Source organism: Dysidea avara, chromosome 9, assembly GCF_963678975.1.
Source record: "Dysidea avara chromosome 9, odDysAvar1.4, whole genome shotgun sequence".
NCBI classification, from domain to species: domain Eukaryota; kingdom Metazoa; phylum Porifera; class Demospongiae; order Dictyoceratida; family Dysideidae; genus Dysidea; species Dysidea avara.
In genome coordinates this window covers 28,813,139-28,836,601 of record NC_089280.1, presented here as the reverse complement: position 1 = coordinate 28,836,601, position 23,463 = coordinate 28,813,139, and the positions used below count along the sequence as shown (strand labels likewise).

Genomic DNA, 23,463 nt, shown 5'->3' with positions numbered 1-23,463 from the left:
GATCTATTTACAGCTAGACTCCAATCATATTATTGTACCTAATGTATTTGTTTATGTGATTCCTGAGCACACCAGCAGGGCTGACTGCTCAGTAAACAATAATAATAATAATAATGCCAATGGATGAACGTGCACCGCGAATGCACTGGATCGAAGAACGTAGCAGCGATCCAGTGCATTCTCGGTATCTGCTGGGGAATTTGCTACTTACTTTCCTATCTTTCCAGACTGAGAATCAGCTTGATGTATTTGTAGCGCGACGAAAATAATCAAAATCAACGCTGCCGTGCTCTGCTGCCCCATCAGCTGACCGTACCAACGAATACGAAACTGTAGGGTAGATAATAATAGATCACCGATAGCTACACTTTATGGTTTCTCGCGATGTATTAGTGCCACTACGCTCACTACAAAAACCGAAGTATAAACTTTGTACCATATTTGGTATAAATGCATGGGCGGCCACATAGTAACCCTTGTACCTTTAACCCCCATTGGTCTAAATTTTAGGCCACTACAATGAGATAACTTGTTTCTTATTAACTTCTCATAGAGTAACACATGCGGGCGGGTTATCTCATTATCTCATTATTGTACAAACCATAGCTATAAATTTCAGGATGTATATATTTGTACAAAACCAATATAATAATCCTTTATTTTAGGTAATTGGCAGGGTGCACACCAAGCAATGGTACACACTGAAGGTAAAACTCCGAGTTCACATAAGCTTCAACTTCGGTAACAAAGCTTTCAAGTCCTATACGAGAGTTCCACCAGTCTTGGGGTCATGTACCATACATACCCCAGTACAGCAACAACAACAGCAACAACAGCAGCAGCAGCAGCAGCAGCAGCAGTAGCATCAGCAGCAGCAAACAGCAGCGTGCAGTCTTATTAGGGGGGAGGGGCTGTGCAAGCTTATGGCCGAATTAGCAACACTAATGTTACTTTAGATATGATGGCCCTGTACATAGGGTATGCAAGTCACGGTATCAATGCTAGTGTATAGTCTAATGTACACTGTTGATGCCTTGGTGGTTTTTGATGCTCCAGAAAGCACTCTAATCAACACAGAAGTAAAAAACACTAACAAAATAATGGTGTCTGTATCTCAATGGGATTATAGTTTTCCATGGAAATAGTGCTTTTATAAGTGATAAGCCCACTACCACAATACTCAAAAAAGTTATGCTGCAATGTCGTGCAATAATTATAACTAGCAATTATATGTATGTACTGTATGCTGTAACTTATTATTTATGAATAGTAATTGTAATCAACACATGCACTGTTTATTATTAGTAACTGTAACATACACAATGTAACATACATACTCTAACTCATTGATTGTAATGTGTTCTGTGATTTACATCCTAGGCAAACCAGCTGTGCTGCCTACCTAGTAATTAATAATAAAGAATAAAGAATAATGAGTGCGCATGGGCGAAAGAAAATTTTGGTGCGGGCGGTCACCGATGAAAAACAAGTTATCTCATTGTAGTGGCCTTATAGCACTGTAACCTTTAAACCCCTCAATTATTGTAACCTTCTCATTTCAAAATAATTTTATGGAAGTGGTTAGTGAGCCTGCCTTTAAGGAAGTGGAAAGGTTTTATTTTCGCGTCTAATAGTTTCCCCCAATCATTCGACTTTATGGGACGCGTATAGTAGTTTCCCCGAAGAATTCGACACGAAAAGTAGCACTGATTATCGTTAGGGTTAGGCTCGGGTTCAGCGTTGGTTTCTTCTTCACCTTTAGGTTACGTTCTTCTTACTGTATTATAGTCCTCGATTATAGTGTATATGTGACCCATTCTGAGAAAACCGGTCTTATCGCCCTTGTCAGCAGATTCGACTTTTCACCCAAGACGCGAAGCTACATGAATAAACCATCTAATTCCACAATCAAAATCAGCTAGACTTGAGTAGTCTAGTTTTGCTGGCTACTTTTCCCAAGCCCAGTGGTGATTCGTACGTGTGGTGTAGGGCCTTAATGGAGCTCTGGTCAGCCTGGGGATGACTGTGTGTGGCTGTACAGTTCTGTGGTGTTGAATAAGTACCTCTGCTGTGAATTTCCTTTCATTTTAGCCAGTTATGAGAACTCAATGGTCCAAAACCTGGCCTAATTCATCCCTTGGCATTCCTTTTCAATTTTTGAACACCATCTTGTCCGCCTTCCAGGGCCCCCGCCTCCCACCCAACTTGCAGCTCGCCTGATACAGTCAACCTGGGTTTTAAAACTATCTAAAATGGCAGGAAACTTAGTTGTTCGCTACTTGCACCGAGGGGTCCGATACGTATGGAATCTAGCATTAAGCAGGATTCAAATCCTTAAATCTTGGATAAAATCCTTTAAATCTCTAAGGCTGAACGAATCTTTAAATCTTTAAGATTTCCTGAAATTCCGTAAATTTTTTGTATTCTATTCCTCAATTCTCCGTTTATTCTTTGTACAAGATCGAAATACTCTAATAGAGCAGTCAACTGCAGCAGTTGAAACTATTCTAATAGAATATTCATTGAAATACATTAATTCAGATCACGTGATCTATTGTATCAAAATATCGAATTCTGGAAAATATAGATACTTTTCGATATCAGCAAAAAATCTAACGATACGATATAATATCGATATATCGCCCAACACTTAAAAATATCCCATACATATAGTATGGATGATTCAGACACGCAAACATGTTTACAACATGAAAACATGCTTGTTCCAGTACAAAACCATTGGGAGTGAATACATGTTCACCTCTGATATTATTATATTTGGCCGGGGCTCAGGTGAACGCATACCGACTATGGTCTGATATATTTTGGGATCGTTTGCAAATTGGTAAAAATTTTAAAGGTAACATTGCTCAACCTCAAAAATTTCCCCTTGGCTATACAGTAGCTTGTGCTTACACTTTACCTCATTTCTCCAGCAGAAAGAAACATTTTCTTAGTTCTAAAAAGTGGCGTATCTACACCCGGACATACCCGGGAATTTGCCCAGGCATCAGCTCACCTTAGTCTCGTGCCCAGACCGCTTTTTTCTTGTTGTATGGGGGTGGAGAAAAAAGGTTCTGGTGGATCTCCAATACATTTTTTGTGCAGTCGGATCTACAACTTTTGGGATCGTTAATTATTATTGTTAATTAGCAAAGCTCACAAGGGGCAACACGCTAATGAGCATTACAATCACATATTATATTACTTACAGCATTCTTAAATGTTTCGAGATCTATTGTATCGATGTTAGGAATTTCAAGGGAGTTCCATTGAATAATTGTTCGTGGGAGGAAGGAGTATTTGTACACATCAACTCTTGTTTGCAATTGAGTTAGCTTGAGAGGATGTTGAGCACGGGTGTAGGACACTGGAGTTGGTGACGGTAAGCAATGATCAGGTATTGCTAGTAAGTTCTTGACAATCTTGAATAGGAAGGTGAGTCTAGCAATTGTTCTTCTGTTTTGAACTGTAGGCCATTCAAGACTGGTTAACATGTCTGTGATGCTATCATGGTTTTGGTTAGATCTGTGCCAGGGTTTGTTTAAAACGAAACGAGCAGTGCGGTGTTGAATCATTTCTAGTTTACTAATACTAGTGTGATGATAGGGGTCCCAGATGGCTGAACAGAGAGAGAGAAAACCATCATTATTATAATGAGACACATACATTAAGGAATCCTCGGTCACATGCAACCACCAGACAGGGTTGGTTAAAAACACCTGGGTGGGCATGGCAAGGGAGTACAAAACATAAAGTAAGTATACATGAATGCACATTTAACTATAACTAAAGAGTCAGTCTGGGGAGGCAGGAAACCACTCACGACAATCCCTAGCCATAAATATTCTTTGAGATGCTGTAATACACACTCTAATGATGGTAAGAGCAATTGTTTGTAGACGTGTTCTTTAATTTCTGATGACGCATTGTGGAGATTTCTTTTTAAGAATCCAAGGAGTCGATTAGTGGTGATGAATAGTAAAGGCTTGTTAACGAAGCAACAATAGGAAATACGGCGCGCATTTGCTTGGCAAGGCTACATCGTTGGGCACGCGCGCCGTATTGCCTACTGTTCCTTCGTTAACAGGCCTTTGCTATAGAGCATTTTCAACACGTGATCTACATTAAGTAACTTCAAATATCGCTTACACGTCCGCCATACTGGTGAACCAAGCTCTGGTGAACCGTATAAGGCCAACATAATAAGATTCCTTGTTTCCCGTCACCTTGAAACCAATCAACTAGTGAGGGCGGGCGGTTATTAATATTAATAACTAAAATTTTATTATTTTGTACTTTTAATTAACAACTACTGTCAAACCTTAGAAAATGATACTTATAAAAAACACAAGTATTAAAGTGTATCTACGATACAATACACTGAAAAGTAATAATTTACAGCCAGTTTCAAATACATCTCTATAACACACCTTTTACTTACACACAATAAACTACAGAATTCTATCCTCAAGTTTAAGTATGTTCCTTAGTCTTGGGTCTCTTGATGGGTGTTTTCCCTACAGTCTGCACACATTGGAAGATTAATAATAATAATAATAATAATAAACTTTACAGTGTACATATACCTACATACATACACGTTGCAGATGTTGGTATGATACAATTGGGACATGTGGCAGCACACTGATGGTCCACTGACATCCTGTGTCAGTGGCCGGAAACTAAATTGTAGTATAGTGATTAGCTACAAAGTTTACTTACTAGTCTAAGATTACTTAAAAGGGGGGGAAGTTAACAGTTAATGGGAGTTGAAGTTAGGTTGGTGAGGGATCTTTGAACACTTTGAGCATGGACATAGAAATGAAAAAGAGCAGGTGTTGTTGGAGGTGAAATTGGCAGTGAAATGATTCCACAGATAATCTAAAAGTTTGGCCTTTATCTTGAGTGGGTTGTCCTGGTAGTTGATAACGGGAAGGGCATTCCAGATGCGAGGAAGCCGGTTAAAATAAAAGTTACTAGTGGAATTGTCAGGTGATCTTGTTTGGAGTAGCTTGTTTCCAGAAGCTAGACGTGTGTGACCAGTTGCAAATTTAATGAAATTATTGATGTCAAATCCATTGTGGGGGTTGTGGAGATTTTTAAGAAAGAACATCACATCATTTACATCAAGAATGTACATCAGGGGTAGCATATGGAGATTAATAAGACGAGACTTGTAGTCAGTAGAGTAATCATTTAGAATGTATTTAGTTGCACGCCTCTGAACACGTTCGAGTTGCTGAATGTGCTTAATTAGGTGGGGTTTCCAGATGACCGAGCAGTAGAAAAATTGGGATCTAACAAGAGAGGTATATAGTCGAGATTTGGCTTGGACATAATTTTGTAGGGAGAAAGATCTTCTTAGAAGTCCAAGTAGGTCTACCTGATAGGATTTGGAGATAATGTGGTTAACAACGTCTTCTGACATGACCTCTTTTGCTCAGTAGCAACATATCAGTTCAAATCCACATGAATATTAAACTGACATCATTTCTTCTGAGGTGCTGGGCGATATTAACTCTACAGCAAACTTAACGTAAATACCAAATTGTGAGCAAACTGGTATAACACACTGGTCAATTCCAGACACTATCAGAGTGTCTACCTTGTTCCCTACAAACGTTTTTAGTAACCTCGCTCTCTTTAATTCCTCTGTTACTTCAATATGGTATTGTCCAGCCTTTATACAAGAAAAGAACTCACTGAATGTCACGTTTTCTTCGTGGAAATCCACAATAGTCCACTGAACTATCATCCTTCCTAATACAATTGTAACTTGCACGCTTATGTACATTTGTACAGTTTCTTGTGTAAACAATAATAGTCTTACTAAACAACATAGCCACGTGGCAAAGAATATTCTCGAACATATAGCAGAAATCACCGTAAGAACACGGAAATATTTAGTATTTCTAAATACTAATAATTACCAATGCGGAAAGTAAAGTGGTATGCGGGCGGGTGACGGAAAACAAGGATTTAAAAAAAAAGTTATTTAAACAGGAAGACAGCATCAGCAAAAGCTGTTTTTCAGCTGTGCCCTGGTTAATAAATGCTGGCCTAATAGTTCGCTCAGTATTGCGTGTTTACACTTACAGTATTCTTCTGGCAGTGGAGAGAAGTCATGGTTGCTGTGGAAGAGAATTGCATCTTTGGCAGTGCTTTAGAAGGCTAGGAGGGTCATTAATAAGCACGAAAGGTGCCGGGACTGAAATGAAAGAAGCCGTTCTTTATAAAGAACCTCGAGGGAATTTCTCCGTGTTAAACACCCGCTTCTTGGTATCCCTGACAAGAGTGATCAATCCAGTGTGTAGTGGCTCATTGCCAAAGGACTGGGATGGTACTTGAAGGCTGTTCAACATTTCCGCGTAAGGGAGCCGGGGCACTAGCTAGTTGTTATATTGTAGTTGTTCAGCGAAACAACTGGGCATACCTACTTTCCGGAACGGGACGGGACGGGACAATTCCGGAAAATGCCACATTACTACTTTACGGGACGGGACGTAAAAAATAACGCCCTATTGGACTATTCTCTGAACTGACAGATTGAGCTACCATCATGTACCAATAGTTGGGCTACCACATCTTCCGGGAATGTAGCCTCTGTAGCTACTTCGCTAAAGTATAACTCAGCGCGGGGCGCGTGGAATAACATGAATAGCGAAGCACATGTTGACACCTGTAGGTGCAAATTAAGCGCATGGCCACAACTACAACAAATCAAGCAACGATATTACGGAGCCTACCGTTCCTGTTCCTTACTGTAGAAGGCGTTGTACGCCCTATACCATAGATTATCGATATATAATCTATAGACAGGTTGCCTTTTTAAAGCGTGGTCGTTTTTCCGTAAATTTTCCACATACTTTCCGAGTTCGCTAAGTCAAAAATGTATTACGGCTATTGGAGAAAATGAACGTTTCGGTTAACTTTAGCAAGCAAGAGTTAGCCAGCCTTCAAAACAGAAAGTATGTTATAGAGAAAAGTTCGAGCTATAACATATCCAGCGTGTAAGGTGAAGGCTGAGCGAGAAGATGATTTTCTCTCCATCTCGGGTTTTTGGAAAGCGATAAAACTCGCTGAAAACATTCTTTGTAAGACTTTGCTACTACTTAGAATGATAGACTGGATGATTTTAACTCACCTGGTACCTTTGAAGAATCAAAAATGTTTGTCAAACTATTTTAAAAAATGGGTTTTTTTGTTGACTTCTTCAGTCAAAACGCAAGTGGCAAAAATATGCTTTATTACGCGTATTTAGTTGCAGCGCAACCTTCGCCCGCGAGAAGACAAGCGCTACTTACAGTAAAGCACCATCTTATTAAGCACCAATTACTTCCTGTAATAGATTTTACTATGGCTTTCCAATTGCCACAACGCAAAAACACGTCATCTGGCTTTCCCACCGTAACCAGATCCGGCAGCTGCAGCGTGGTAGCAACGGGCTACAAGCGTCTGAACAGACTCGGTAAGAAATTGCAATGTGGTTTTAATTTGTAGTACAAATTTGTTTCATACTGTTAAATGTTTGACAGTCAGCTGAATAGTGTAGACAAATAAATAGGTACAATAATGGCGTAGTAAAAAATTGTGCACTCTGGCTGTAATTCACACATGCTGTCATGTTAATAATACAGTATTATTTAACACATTTCAATGAACAATATAAATTTAGTTGACTCCCTGTGTCAGGATATGGCTACTACTGAATCAGCTGGAAGCAGAAATCTGTGCTGCGTCCTATGTGGGAACAAAGACAATCAAATGACTAGTTACACCAATTGGGGAACTGCAGAAAGACAGTTTTTAAGTAAGCACCTTAGTGAATCTCCACCTGAAGAAAGTAATATTTGTAAAAAGCATTTTATAGAGGCAAAACGATACCACAATAACACTCAATATATACCAAAATAGAAAAACATTGACACCACACTAACAGCACCAACATCTCCAAATTTTTGCATAAATCCTGAGTGTACCAATAGATTCAGCGACAAGCTTATCAAACCAGCCTTTGCTAGTATTGCTGATATGAAAAGACAGCTTGGGGCACAGGCATCTACAAACACGCTATTTCTTCTGTGCCCAACCTGTTACACCAAACTGTACCGTCTCTGTACTCCTGCACAAAACTGCTCCTCTTGTGGAGCCATGCCAAAACCTGGTACTAAATTCTGCCGTCATAGTCCAAATTCCTTACTTGTATCAAAGTACATTAAGGATTCCACAGGAACTGACATAGACATAAGACCAGAAGACGGGATATGCACTTCTTGTTATAACTCACACTGTACCATCATCAAGTCTATAAAATGTGAACAAATTGGGTCAGATGAAATGCTGGTAAGATCTATTGAAGAATGGGAAGATACTAAGACAGCTCACAACACTGATAGACTAACCAGTGCTTTATTAACATCAGTACTATTTGTTGCCAAGAATTTACTTCCACACAAGGCTGTATTGCTTCCTTGGGTATGTACTGTTTTTCTTCAATCCTATGGCACTTCGCACAGTGGAGACATCAACTTAGCAGAAGTTGTACTAGAGGTGGGAGACGGTAGTGTTCAATTTTCATCACGTTGGCTGTTGCACCAACTTATCATTTACCTAGACGTGTACATGATGCATAAGTGTATGCATATGAAATTTGGTACCATTTTGTATCGTAAAGGTGCAGATATATTAGCCACCTTGTCTTGGGCACTTAGCAATTCACAGCTAGCAAATAGTTGTTGGATCGAACCTGAAATCAAACAGAAACACTCTGATGCAGACAACACACTTAAAAAAGCAAGCCATATAGTTAACAATTTAATTCATGATGAAATTAAAAGGATGTCTCAAGCATAAAAATCATTTGATTTTACTTCACTAAACATCAATGAGCAGTTAGACAACATAAATCTACTACTGTTTGAGTTTTTAACTTCCATAACCAACTCTGCCAGAGAAAGAGAAATCACCGATAGTAATGAACACATTAAGAAAATTCGTCTGTTTTTTATTTTAAGCCAGTTAATGTTCTGTACAAATCCTAAGAAGCCAACACCCTTCCATGACCTTATTGCTGACATTACGGAAGTTTATGGAGGGTCACGCCGGTTAATAAGGATACTTAATAGGTTGGGTTGTTCAAGTTCTACAGATACCCATGATAGGTTTGTTACCGAGCATGCAATGGCTAGACGTCAAGCTAAAGTCTGGGATGAATTACCTAGCAATGTTTTTACTATTGCCTCAGTTGACAACTTTGACATGTTGCAGAGTTATTCTGCAGTGTATTGTGGTGATCAACATCGAAGTTATCACGGCACTACTGTGCAGTTGGTACAGCCTCACCCTAGCCATTTTGTGGTTTGCTCCAACCCTTCTAACTTGACACCATACACCATCACAGAATTACCGCAATCACAGCTACCAGACAGTGTCCGTCAACAACTGCCAGCCACCACCGTCCATGTAACACCACCATCCACAGTCCATCAATCATTGTCCGCTGTCCATCAATCATTGTCTGCTGTCTGTCAACTACCTACTTCATCTCAATATTTTCATCAACAACAGGTCTCACCTGATGGCTTGCCAAACAAACTGTGTGAAGTTGGGCCAAAGCGTCAAAGAACTGTGACAGTCAACAAGTTGAAATCAAGTGCAGACAACAGTACTACAGTGCAAAATTTACACACACGCACTCTGTCAATAACACTTACTTTAAATGAATTCCTTCAAAGTGCAAACCAGATTTCTGAAAGAAATACACTGTACAATAACTTGTTTTCTTACATTCTTCAAAAGTTCACTCTACATCAACAATCAGGCTTATGTCCAACAAACACCACACTTTCTGAGTTTCGATCATTCCTGCATGAAAACAATAAGCAAGGTTTGCAAGAACCATCGACAGTATACTACATGGAACTAATAAATGAATATCCAGACTGTGCTGAAACTATGTTGCTAGTAGCAGAAGATTTACTGGCCAAATTTGGTAATGTCCAAAAGGGATGGGTGATCTTAGTAGGTGATGGTAAATCTTACAGACATCTGATGGCCATTAAAAAACAATACAGTTCAGCACTAACAAAGCTACTACTTTTCCCAGGCGACTGGCATATACTCAAAAACTTTCAACCCATTTTGATGAAAATTTATTTTGCAGCTGGCCTACGGGAAATAGCAAAAAACTCTGGCTACAACGGTAGCACACTGAAGTCAATAGAGCAATGCTCCAATTTCAAACGTACTCACAATTTTTGCTGCAAGTGTGGGAGGCCATGTTCAGGCAGATACTAGACACTTACTTAACTAGTAAACCCAACAGTATCACAACAGATGCCAACTGCATACTTCAGTTGAGTATAGAGACAAAGAAATCACCATTTCACACTATCAATAGGATCCGTGAGCTAGTGGAAGACACCCACACTGATGAAGGTTTTAAGAATTTCACAGACCAAATGAGTAAGGCTGACAAAACTTGGAAGCTCTGGAATCAATTTGTTTTTAGGGACTTTTTAAGCTATTATGGTCTCTATTTATCAGTTAGATGCAGCAACTGGGAGCTACGCATAGCAAGCTTGAAGCAGATGGTCCCTGTATTCACAGCATTTGATAGAGAGTATTATGCGAGAATCATCCCTGACCACCTAGCTCAGGTTCTACAGTACCCACCAGAAGTTTTACATTGTTTCAAGAAAGGAGCATTTACAGTGAACTTGACAGGACACCCAACAAGAGCAATTGCTCTTGACGAAGCACACGAAATGTGTATTAATAAAGATTTTAAAATGGCTGTGGTCCGCTCCACCAAACCATATCTTCAGAAAACTAGCTTGTTTTTCAATTATCGCATCAAATGTTATAAAAACATTATAAATCAACTTTTCCCATACTTAGACAAGCAAACTGAAACATCTGCCCTTCTTGATAGTTCCCCCCAGGCTAACAGATTTGAAGACAACATAAAACGTATGTGTGAACTAATAGTTACCAACAAACTATTTCATGATGACAAAAGCAACTGTAGGGGGTTGATGAATGTATTTACAGGCCAAATAGCAACACAAGAGCAAACCTGTGACATGCTAACTTTTTACCAGACCGGGGAACAGGCATTTTTGAACTATGTAAAATATCATATTTTACAGTGCCCCAGTGCTCAGAAAGCTCCTTTGAGGCAACACAAACTAATTACAATGACAACTAAAGCCATGCGAAAAACCAGATGCACACCTAAGGAGATGGAAACCAAGCAAGTCAATAAGTGTTTGCGACGTCACGTTGCATGGCTCAGCAGCAACAGACAGCTACAGAGTATCCAGGAAGAGCAGTACTCTGAATTACCTCGTGCACTGTCAGATGAAGCTGGACACCCACACCGAGGAAACAAGAGTACATGGACTGACAAGCTACTGAATCGTTATCAGATGGCAGACCCCCCTGTGTTTTTGTTGTGCTTACCTTCAACACCTTCTGTTGTTATCATTGATGCCATGTTTATGTTAAACACCAAACCGCTACACCAAACTAAGTCTTTTACAGAATACACTCAATTTCTATTTAACCAATTTGTTTTGAAGCACTTTAAGGCAGGCACACTGGAGGTACACCTAGTTTTTGATAAGCCAGCCAAACAACTCTTTAATCCTAAACAACCAGAACATATGAAGCGTTACTCTGCTAGCAACAGTGAACATCAACACAGTTCAATAAGTCCACATGCTAATGTACCTACCAAATGGCAAGAGCACCTTCAGTGTCAACAGTGTAAAAGATCTATTGTTGAAGCTGTTGGACTCAGTCTGCTGCAGAATGGACGCTTTCTTTTGATGGGCCAACAAAAGCTGATTTTAGCTGGGTGTTTTTCAGGTTCTGGTGAGAATATTGCTTGGCTGTTGCAACCTAGTGAATTATTTGCAGAGCAGCTGGAAAAGTATTATTCGACAGCTGGAGAAGCTGACAGCAGAATGTGGAGACATGCAACACAGTCTCAGGCTGACAACATTCTTATCTATTCACCAGACACTGATGTGTACAACATAGGGTTAAGCTACATCAATCAACAAACCACTACCTCCTACACAGTGCAACTCAACACACCATCTTCAAGTGAACATAAATACATCAATCTCAACAACTTGAGAGCAGCACTGCTCAAAGACCCAGATCTGAGTAATCTTCCACAAGATGGGCTTTGTAAGATATTACAATCACTATTTATTTGCACTGGGTGCGATTATGTTTCTTATTTCAAGTCCATTGGCAAAGCAAAAGTTTTAAACAATTTTTTTCAACATGCATCATTTATAGCTGGATCTAATATGCCAGGGAGTCTACAGAACACTTCACAAAGCAACAAAGAAATCGGTTTTTTATCTTTCATACGGCTTGTGGGGACATTTTATTTCAAAAAGCACTTGAATGCTTTTGTGGCACTGAAGGGACACAAAACCCCAACACATTTGTACAATTCACTAGAGGCTTCATTACAACCAAGAGAAAAACATGAGAAGTGGTTGCAGAACATTAGAGAGGTAAGTAGTGACCGTATACTAAATGAAGAAGACAGGGTACCAACCTTTTCATCTCTCTGGCTCCATTGGCAGAGATCCTGCTGGATAAGTCAGCTGTGGCAGCACTCTTGTCAACATGACATCTTTATGGCTTTGCCATCACCAGAGAGCAGTGGCTGGCTATTACAGAACAACAGTACTTACACTATCGACTGGGAGGCACATGAAGTTCAACAGAGAATAAAACGTAATATTGATTTTTTAACTAAAGGATGCAGCTGTAAAAAGGGCTGCAAAACACTTACTTGTGGTTGCAAGAAAAGATCATTAACTTGTGGGCCTGGATGCCTATGCCAGGGTTGTGTTAATGTCAATGTACAACAAATGGGACACTTACCTGAGGATGATGATGATGAGAACAGTAGTAGCAGCAGTAGCGATAGTGAAAATGAAACTGATGAGACTGGGAGTAGTATGTCTGAAAATGATGAGCAGCTAGAAGAAGAAATTATCACTGACGATGACTTTTATTTTAGTACCTGTGATTATGGCATTGTATGATAGTTTTATCACTCCAATAATAGTTTGCAATTGTGTGTAGTGCATGATAGCCAGCTACTTATACTATATCTCGTAGCAAAACATAGTACAAATTTGTTTCATACAAGTACATGTAGCCATACTGCTTACATGAGAAATACATACATACCTTTTCGCTTTTAAGAGATCAGATTTTGTGCATTCCTTGCCTTTGGTCCACAGCGAGGCGAAGTTTGGAGAGGTGAAATTTGTATAAAAGTTTGTTTGTAACATACTTCCAATTTGCTGGTTCCAACAAGACCTAACTTATACAGTCGTCTTCAACAACTATCTTTCGACAATTTTATCGGTGAAAGTGCATCTGAATCTTACAATTACAGCACTAATTTACGCTTCGACATGGAACACCAATATCGCCATTTTCTACATTACGTAATAATTGCGCTGCAACTAAATACGCCCGTTTTTTGCCGCTTGCGTTTCGACTGTCTTGACCAACATTGTAATCATGCGTAAAACGGAAAGTCGCGTTTTCTTGCGTTACACAAGGGACACGCCCTAAATAGGCAACCCGTCTGTGCCTATGCTACCGACGAAGCGGTCAGGGGATTCTTTAAGGAATTAGTGGAAGTGACTGGGGTTTGTTGCACACCACCAGTCAAATCAAAAGGCGGAGACATGTTCATATACGTTGCTCAAAGCGAGAGACACATAATTAAGTAGCTTGGTAGTCGTGTTGGTGGCTGATTAACCCAGCATCCCACTAGACAAGGTGCATTATGCACATCATAAAATTATTTAATTACCCTAGCTAAGCAAGCAGTTATCTACTTATGTTGATTTAGCAAGAGTTCATAACATAAGACCAGATAAAGTTGATTGCTAGTTTCCTGTCTTGGGTATTTTTTTAACAGATGCAGGTGGGAGGCATATACATTTTCTAAACGCATGCAGGTGGGCTGGAGGTATTGATTCATTAAGGAATAAAAAATCAACACTGCTAGAATAGAGCGCAGATTGTTACACAACAAAACGAGCATATCTACATAGAACTTTATTTAGGTACCATTTATAAATGACATGCAAGAACAATAGCTGAATTAGGAGTCAAATTTCCAATAGATTATCTGCAGGTGTAGGTGACCTCCCTTGTTTCTTTAATTTTTATTTCTAAAATCCCAAATTTTTGTTTGTTTGCATTTTAAATAACATTGCAGTGCCTAGTGAGCCTATGCATAAAGAAAGAGCAGTGCCAGACTTCGTATTTTTGTGTGAATGCATGCCTCTACTATCAAATACTGACTCAAAAGTGACTGGCCATTCACACTCTCCAGCTATCAACCTCCTTTTGTGACAGTGTTACAAATGATATGGACAATCTTTATTTACAAAACCATAAAGAATCTATCTCCACGGGCACTACCACCAATCAACCAACCAACCATCAAATTGTGCTGGCATGATTGGTGCAGGCCTACTGCTGCTCCATTTTACATAGTGGATATGATGAATACAATACTCCTCATATTGTTGTATACCACAATGGACTATTATGTATGAACGCCCTTGGCCTTTCAACCTTGTAAATTGGTAACCAAATACCGATACAGAGTGATAGAGGAGCTAATTGTATTTTTTAGCTATACGATAGCTTTTAAATCATCATCCCAATCCCAATATTTTATCACCAGCAATGGAATCCTTTACCAAGTCCTGTGTAATAGATGTGAAATGTCCAGAGTAACTATAGAAATTTTGTGTGGGACACCTTAATTCTTTAGCTACATACTTATGTGCACTATCAGTCATACTGAGCTGGTGAAGCTCAGTATAGCTATAAATGAATAACTTCGGATCAGATTTACACAACACATACTTACTTATGTGTCTCACATGTATGAATGGCGGTGTACATGCTAAGGTTACTCCCAACTCTTTTAGTTGAAGAATTGTTGCTGCTGTACCGTATGCGTATGTCGTGTACCTTGTGCCAGCAATAAGGCATAGGGATTTTATTTATTGTTTGCTTTACAGCATACATACAACAAGATACATACAGTATAAACATTATTAGTCCTTAAAATCCAGTGTATGCTAAAGGTCCACTGGCATCCAGTGCCAGTGGCCAGGAGTAAGTAGTTATTAAGATTAGTTATAGTTACTTATATCATATTATATAAAACTCATTTAAAGCAAGGGTTACAGATGATCAAAGTTGGGAGGTTTGGGGGACTTATTACAATTACAACAGGGACAAACAAAAGAAAAAGTGCATGCGTTGTCAGGATCAAAATTTAGTTCAAAATGATTCCATAGAAAGTTTGTAAGTTTGTACTTGATAGTATAGGTAGGCTAAGATTGTAATTTATTATTGGTAAAACATTCCATATACGAGGGAGTCTGTTGAAATAGAAGTTGCTGCTGGAAACATTAGTACTTCTTAGGTGTTGCAGTTTATAGCTAGATCCTGATCGTGTGTTTCTGAAGTGAATTTAATAATATTATAGTCAGTGATATTAAATGCATTTGTAGGGGTTATAAGGTTTTTTAACTTTATGTCACAGATGTCCAAAACATACATTAAAGGCAAAATTTTGAGCTCAAGTAGCTAATCGAGATTTATAGTTGCTGGTATAGTCATTCAATATGTACTTCATTGTGCGATGCTGAAGCTATTCTAGTTGTTTGATATCTTTTAATAAATATGGTTTCCATAGTGTTGAACAAAACATTAATTGGGATCTGACTAGTGATATATCAAGACACACGATAGTGTGTCGTGCGGCCCAAGAAGCCGGCGCGCCACACCGTGAGTATATTAACAGGAAGAAAACGCAATTTTCACACCTATGTAGCTCTGTGATCCCTTATCCGATTGGAATCAACTTTGCTAGAGACGTGCCGCCCAGTTAGGGGAGTCTACATACCAAATTTGAAGAAAATCGGTCCAGCCATTTCCGAGATACGAGCGAACAAAATGTCGTTTTAATTTCTTCGTTTTTTTCTTCTTCATCTTCTTCATTTCGCACACTTCGCAAAATTCGCCATAAAACACGAATGCGTGCTCGGATTGGGCTGAAAATTGGCACACGTAAAGGGCTCAGTAAGGCGGATCTCCGTACCAACTTTGGTAGGAATCCGATGAACATTCACGGAGTTATTACCGACTATTTGCGTAAAATAAGGTCGAAGGTCTGTCACGCTTACAGGGTAAACCCCTTGGAGGAATCAGTTGAAAATTGATATGTAGATGGAGCAACCAACGTAGGAGTGCCTTTTTGTGGTTTGAAAGGAATCGGGATAAAGACCATGGAGATATGATACAAAACCCAACCTGTATCAAAATTACGCGATCGATTTTTATGAATAAAAAAACTATTAGTTTTCGTGTCTACCAGGCAAACCGCTTAGAGCAATGAACTGAAAATCAGTATGTAGCTGGAATAATCATCATAGAAAGTTCTTGCAGTAGTACAGAAGAATCGGATAACAAATCACTGAGTTATGATTCGAAAGGCAACTACGTGCAGCAAATGCGAGATCGAGATACTCTAATACAACAGTCACCCTAATAAAGCATTCAGCTGCATGTATAATTTACACAGTTATATTACATTGCAAGTTATTCTGTAGGGAATTCAGCTACAAAAAAGTCACCCTGTAGTCAGATCAGCTAGAAGAAGGTACTTAATAGAGAGTTCAACTACAAAGAAGCCATCATGGAGAGAGTTCAGCTTAAATAAATCACCCTGTAGAGAATTCAGCTACAAACAAATTGCTTTGTAGAGAGATCAGCTTGAAGAAGTTACCTTGTAGAGAGTTCAGTTACAAAGAAACAATCATGCAAAGAGTTTAGCTGCAAACAAATCACCCAGTAGAAAGTTCCGCTATGAACAGATCACACTATAGAGAGTTCAGTTAGAAACAAGTCACATTGTAGAGAGTTCAGTTACAAAGAAACAATCATGCAAAGAGTTCAGCTACAAACAAATCACCCTGTAGAGAGTTCAGCTAGAAACAAGTCACCCTGTAGAGAGATCAGCTAGAAACAAGTCACCCTGTAGAGAGATCAGCTAGAAGAAGTTACCATGTAGAGAGTTTAGCTACAAACAAATCACCCTGTAGAGGATTCAGCTACAAACAAGTCACCCTGTAGAGAGTTCAGCTAGAAGAAGTTACATTGTAGAGAGTTCAGCTACAAAGAAACTACCATGTAGAGAGTTCAGCTGCAAACAAATTGCCCTGTAGAGACAAACAAATCACCCTGTAGAAAGATCAGCTAGAAGAAGTTACCTTGTAGAGAGTTCAGCTACAAACAAATCACCCTGTAGAGGGTTCAACTACAAACAAGTCACCCTGTAGAGAGTTCAGCTAGAAGAAGGTACATTGTAGAGAGTTCAGCTACAAAGAAACTATCATGTAGAGAGTTCAGCTGCAAACAAATTGCCCTGTAGAGAATTCAGCTACAAACAAATCACCCTGTAGAAAGATCAGCTAGAAGAAGTTACCTTGTAGAGAATTCAGCTACAAACAAATCAACCTGTAGAGAGTTCAGCTAGAAACAAGTTACACTGTAGAGAGATCAGCTAGAAACAAGTCACCCTGTAGAGAGATCAGCTAGAAACAAGTCACCCTGTAGAGAGTTCAGCTAGAAGAAGTCACATTGTAGAGAGTTCAGCTACAAAGAAACTACCATGTACAGAGTTCAGCTGCATATAAATTGCCCTGTAGAGAATTCAGCTACAAACAAATCACCCTGTAGAAAGATCAGCTAGAAGAAGTTACCTTGTAGAGAGTTCAGCTACAAACAAATCACCCTGTAGAGAGTTCAGCTAGAAACAAGTTACCCTGTAGAGAGTTCAGCTAGAAGAAGTTACATTGTAGAGAGTTCAGCTACAAAGAAACTACCATGTAGAGAGTTCCGCTGCAAACAAATTGCCCTGTAGAGAATTCAGCTACAAACAAATCACCCTGTAGAAAGATCAGCTAGAAGAAATTACCTTGTAGAGAGTTCAGCTACAAACAAATCACCCTGTAGAGAGTCCAGCTAGAAACAAGTTACCTTGTAGAGAGTTCAGCTGCAAACAAATTGCCCTGTAGAGACAAACAAATCACCCTGTAGAAAGATCAGCTAGAAGAAGTTACCTTGTAGAGAGTTCAGCTACAAACAAATCACCCTGTAGAGAGTTCAGCTACAAGCAAGTCATCCGGTAGAGAGATCAGCTAGAAGGATTACCTTGCAGAGAGGTCAGCTACAAAGAAATCATCCTGCTTCATCTTTTCTTCTTCCTGTAGTAAAGAAAAAATGACAGGTTAAAAAGCCCTAAAGCCAGCCATAGGCCGGCTTTGGGGGTATACAAATACAAAAAGAAGTGAAATCTAATCCTAAACAGCCAAGCTGTAAAAAAGAGTGCGGCCCTGAGAAAGGCTATGGTGAAAAAAGATGTGAAATCCAAGGTAGCGGCCAAGAAATGGCTGTGATGGTAGGTTAATGGTAAAAATTTTAATAACAACAATTCAGGTGAATTTGGTGCCGCTTGGTCTTGGCACAAAATTCACCTGAATTGTCATTATTAAAATTTTTTACCATTAACCTACCATCACAGCCATTTCTTGGCCGCCACCTTGGATTTCACATCAGTTTTCACCATAGCCTTTCTCAGGGCCGCACTCTTTTTTTACAGCTTGGCTGTTTTGGATTAGATAGACGTTTCTTGGTTGAAACAGAATGTTGTAATAATCCTAACATCCGATAAGCCTTTGATATTATGAGTTGGTGGTGGGGTCTCCAGTCTAAATCTGATGAGATAATGATACACAGATCTCTATGAGTAGTCACTTTGGATATAACATTGTTGCCTATACAGTAGGATGTTTGCAGGTGAGGTTTAAAGGACATGGATGGCAGGTTCCATAAAGTTATTCGATCAGGTTTAACTGATGACCTTTCATCTGTATTAAATCATAATCATTCATTTCAGCTGTGTGCCATGTGCTCTCTTAGCTAGCACCTGCAGGTGTGAGCAGGTGCACAGCACGTGCTTTTTTATTTCACGCGGCCTCGCGCTGAGTTATATTTTAGCGAAGGAGCTACCGAGGCTACATTCCCGGTAGATGTGGCGTAGTGGTGGCCCAACTATTGGTACATGAAGGTCGGTCAATCTGTCAGTTCAAAGGATAGTCCAATAGAGCGTTATTTTTTTACGTCCCGTCCCGTAAAGTAGTAATGTTAGGCGCAATCTGTGAATTTGCGCAGTTTATAAATTGCACTGCGCATTTTGTGAATTGTTGCGCAATTTGTGAACTACCGTAAGAGCTGCGCATTTTATGAACTCTTTGGATTCTGGTCCATTCAGTGTACCGCCGTTACGTTCTTGGCTGATCAAGTGCGTATTATGGCTGCTTTCAGAGAGGTGTAATAAGCCCCACAGATTGGGGCTCTGCCCACAGATTGGTAGATGGCATGGATTGCAAATGATGCTACCAATAATTATCGTGTTTATGCCTGGTTATTAATGATTCTAATGTGATCCAATTTTTTCATTTTCGGATGATAATATGTTTACTACAAGGAACATGGGTCAAGACGGTTCCGCTTTCTCTGTATTGACTATCTCTCCCTCCAAGGTTCCTTTGCGTACTCTGCAGTTGGATTGGATAAGGTGCATTCTGTCTGATCAAGTTCCTGCATGGAGCACACATCCAACACCACGCCCCTGATGTACTAGCTAGAACACAATATTTATATTCAGTATAGATCTAATTGATTTTTTAATATTCAAATTCAGCTTGTGTCAAAGTTACAATTAGCTCCAATACAGCAGTTAGCTATACACAAACACAGGCCCATTCTTTGAACAGCATGGCCCTACAAAGTTAAAACTGTTTTCGTCCTGTGAGATTGTCACTTCATGCCTTTTTAAGCACTGTCTGTGGTACCCCCATGAGCAACTATTGCACCTGACCTATACAGAGTTCACACACATAAATACAAGATTAGTTAATGTAACTAGAGTTTACCAAGTGAGTTGTATCATCATCCACCAAACCAATCATTCCACAGGAATGGCAATAGTCATTCAATGGTTCTAAATAAACAATATATATATTTTTTTTTTCTCCACAGGATCAAGACACACGGTAGTGTGTCGTGCGGCCCAAAAAGCCGGCGCGTAACACCCGTGAGTATATTGACAGGAAGAAAGAAAAGGCAATTTTCGCACCTCCGTAGCTCTGTGCTTCCTTGATGAAACAAGACGATTTTTGTTGTGGACATTCCCTCCAACTGCAGCACTCCACATTCCAAATTTGAGCGAAATCGCTTTGCGCGTTCCCGCGATATGCGACTTCAAAAATTGGCAAATTGGCTCGGTTTCTTCGGTTTTTTTTTCTTCTTATTTTTCTTTTTCTTGTCGCACACTTACAAAAACTGCTATAAAACTCGAACGCCATATCCGATTGCCTTGAAATTTTACACACAGAAGGAGGATATAAAGGCGCATCTCGGTACAAACTTTGGCTAGAATACGACAAACAGGCAGAGTTATGAGCGATTATTCACAAAAAATAACACCAATATGTTGTCACGCCTACAGGGTAAACCGCGTATGGGAAGAAGCTGGAAATCGGTGGGTGAATAGGTTAACTATTGAACCTCAAACCTTTTGTGGTTTGAAAGAAATCGAGCTAAAAAACAGGAAGATACAACGAAAAAACCAACAGTATGTAACAATTACGCAATCGAGATTAGCTAATAAAAAAAACGACTGCTTGCCACGCCTACCAGATAAACCGCTTGGGGTAATGCTTTGAAAATCGTTGTACAGATGGAGTAATCATCTTAGAAAGGCTCATCAATGGTGTAGAAGAATCAGACTTAAAGCCACGGAGTTATAACACGAAATCCAACTTGGTGTAGCAAGTGCGAGATCGAGATACTCTAATAGAGCAGTCATCCTAATAGAGCAGTCACCCTGAAGAGAATTCAAGAGATCAGCTAGAAATAAGAAACCTGTATAGAGATCAGCTACACACAAGTCACCCTGTAGAGAGATCAGCTAGAAGAAGTTACCTTGTAGGGAGTTCATGCAACTATGGAAAGAGATAGTTCAACTAGAAAAAATCACCTTGTAGATTTCAGCTACAAAGAAACCACCATGTAGAGAGTTCAGCTACAAACAAATCGCCCTGTGGAGAGATCAATAGAAGAAGTTACCTTGCAGAGAGTTCAGCTACAAAGAAACCATCATGTAGAGAGTTCAGCTACAAACAAATCTCCCTGTAGAGAGATTAGCTAGAAGAAGTTACCTTGTAGAGAGTTCAGCTACAAAGAAACCATCATGTAGAGAGTTCAGCTACAAACAAATCTCCCTGTAGAGAGATCAGCTAGAAGAAGTTACCTTGTAGAGAGTTCAGCTTCAAACAAATCACCCTGTAGAAAGATCAGCTAGAAGAGGTCACCTTGTAGAGAGCTCAGTTACAAAGAAACCACCATGTAGAGAGCTCAGCTACAAACTAGTGACCTTATAGAGACATCAGCTAGAAGAAGTTATCTTGTAGAGAGTTCAGCTACAAAGAAACCATAATTTAAAGAGCTCAGCTGCAAACAAATCACCTATACAGAATTCAGCTACAAACAAATCACCATGTAGAGAGATCAGCTAGAAGAAGTTAATTTGTAGAGAGTTCAGCTACAAAGAAACCATCATTTAGAGAGTTCAGCTACAAACAAATCTCCCTGTAGAGAGATCAGCTAGAAGAAGTTACCTTGTAGAGAGTTCAGCTACAAACAAATCACCCTGTGTTAGATCAGCTAAAAGAAGTCACCTTGTAGAAAGTTCAGTTACAAAGAAACCACCATGTAGAGAGTTCAGCTACAAACTAGTCACCTTGTAGAGACATCAGCTAGAAAAGTTACCTTGTAGAGAGTTCAGCTACAAACAAACCATTCTGTTTAGACCTCAGCTGCAAACAAATCACCTGTACAGAATTCAGCTACAAACAAATCACCCTGTAGAGAGGTCAGCTAGAAGAAATTACCTTGTACATAGTTCAGCTACAAAGAAACCACCAAGTAGAGAGTTCAGCTGCAAAGAAATTACCCTGTAGAAAATTCAGCCATAAACAAATTGCCCTGTAGAAAGATCAGTTAGAAGAAGTTACCTTTTAGAGAGTTCAGCTACGAAACCATTCTGTAAAGAGCTCAGCTGCAAACAAATCACCTGTACAGAATTCAGCTACAAACAAATCACCCTGTAGAGAGATCAGCTAGAAGAAGTTACCTTGTAGAGATTTCAGCTACAAAGAAACCACCATGTAGAGAGTTCAGCTGCAAAGAAATCACCCTGTAGAAAATGCAGCCACGAACAAATTGCCCTGTAGAAAGATCAGTTAGAAGAAGTTACCTTGTAGAGAGTTCAGCTACAAAGAAACCATTCTGTAAAGAGCTCAGCTGCAAACAAATCACCTGTACAGAATTCAGCTACAAACAAATCACCCTGTAGAGAGATCAGCTAGAAGAAATTACTTTGTAGAGAGTTCAGCTACAAAGAAACCACCATATAGAGAGTTCAGCTGGAAAGAAATCACCCTGTATAAAATTCTGCTACAAACAAATTGCCCTGTAGAAAGATCAGTTAGAAGAAGTTAACTTGTAGATAGTTCAGCTACAAACAGACCTCCCTGTAGAGAGATCAGCTAGAAGAAATTACCTTGTAGAGAGTTCAGCTACAAAGAAACCACCATGTAGAGAGTTCAGCTGCAAAGAAATCACCGTGTAGAAAATGCAGCCACAAACAAATTGCCCTGTAGAAAGATCAGTTAAAAGAAGTTACCTTTTAGAGAGTTCAGCTACAAAGAAACCACCCTGTAGAGAGATCAGCTAGAAGAAGTTACCTTGTAGATCGTTCAGCTACAAACAAATCACCCTGTAGAGAGATCAGCTAGAAGAAGTTACCTTGTAGATCGTTCAGCTACAAACAATTCACCCTGTAGAGAGAGCAATTAGAAGAAGTCACCTTGTAGAGTGTTCAGTTACAAAGAAACCACCTTGTAGAGAGTTCGGCTACAAAGAAACCATTCTGTAAAGAGCTCAGCTGCAAACAAATCACCTGTACAGAATTCAGTTACAAACAAATCACCCTGTAGAGAGATCAGCTAGAAGAAATTACCTTGTAGATACACTGCTTGAAGGTTCTTAGTTTACTAATTTGTTAAGATGCCTTACTGTAGATATACTGATAGTAAAGTGTCAGTAGACTTAAGTATATGGAACATAATTATTTTACTAAGTTTTAAACTCTCAGTAAAAAATCAGTGAATGCGGGTTTACTGAAAAACTACTAAAATAACAAACAATTAACTGTTCCATGTACTGGGGATATACCACTGTAGTAAACTAAGATAC

At 39.4% G+C, this 23,463-nt stretch overlaps 1 protein-coding gene and 1 long non-coding RNA gene across 4 annotated transcripts in view; both read right to left on the bottom strand.

The window, feature by feature from the left end:
* LOC136266172 (multiple epidermal growth factor-like domains protein 6) overlaps nt 1-23,463 on the bottom strand; it is an 85,760-nt gene that overhangs the window by 44,661 nt on the left and 17,636 nt on the right. For 2 of the 3 annotated variants that reach the window (XM_066061168.1, XM_066061170.1), the window contains exon 1: nt 212-440. The exons of the other annotated variant lie outside the window; for it this stretch is intronic. In XM_066061168.1, the coding sequence (XP_065917240.1) occupies nt 212-303 (92 nt within the window). In that variant the 5' untranslated portion in view covers nt 304-440. Of the gene's footprint in view, nt 1-211; nt 441-23,463 lie in introns of those variants that run through there. 3 annotated transcript variants of the gene reach the window in all.
* LOC136266178 (uncharacterized) lies at nt 7,488-9,339 on the bottom strand. The gene is made up of 3 exons (XR_010705930.1): nt 8,661-9,339; nt 8,406-8,613; nt 7,488-8,353 (listed from the first exon to the last, which is right to left on the bottom strand). It is a non-coding gene; the product is annotated as an uncharacterized lncRNA (long non-coding RNA).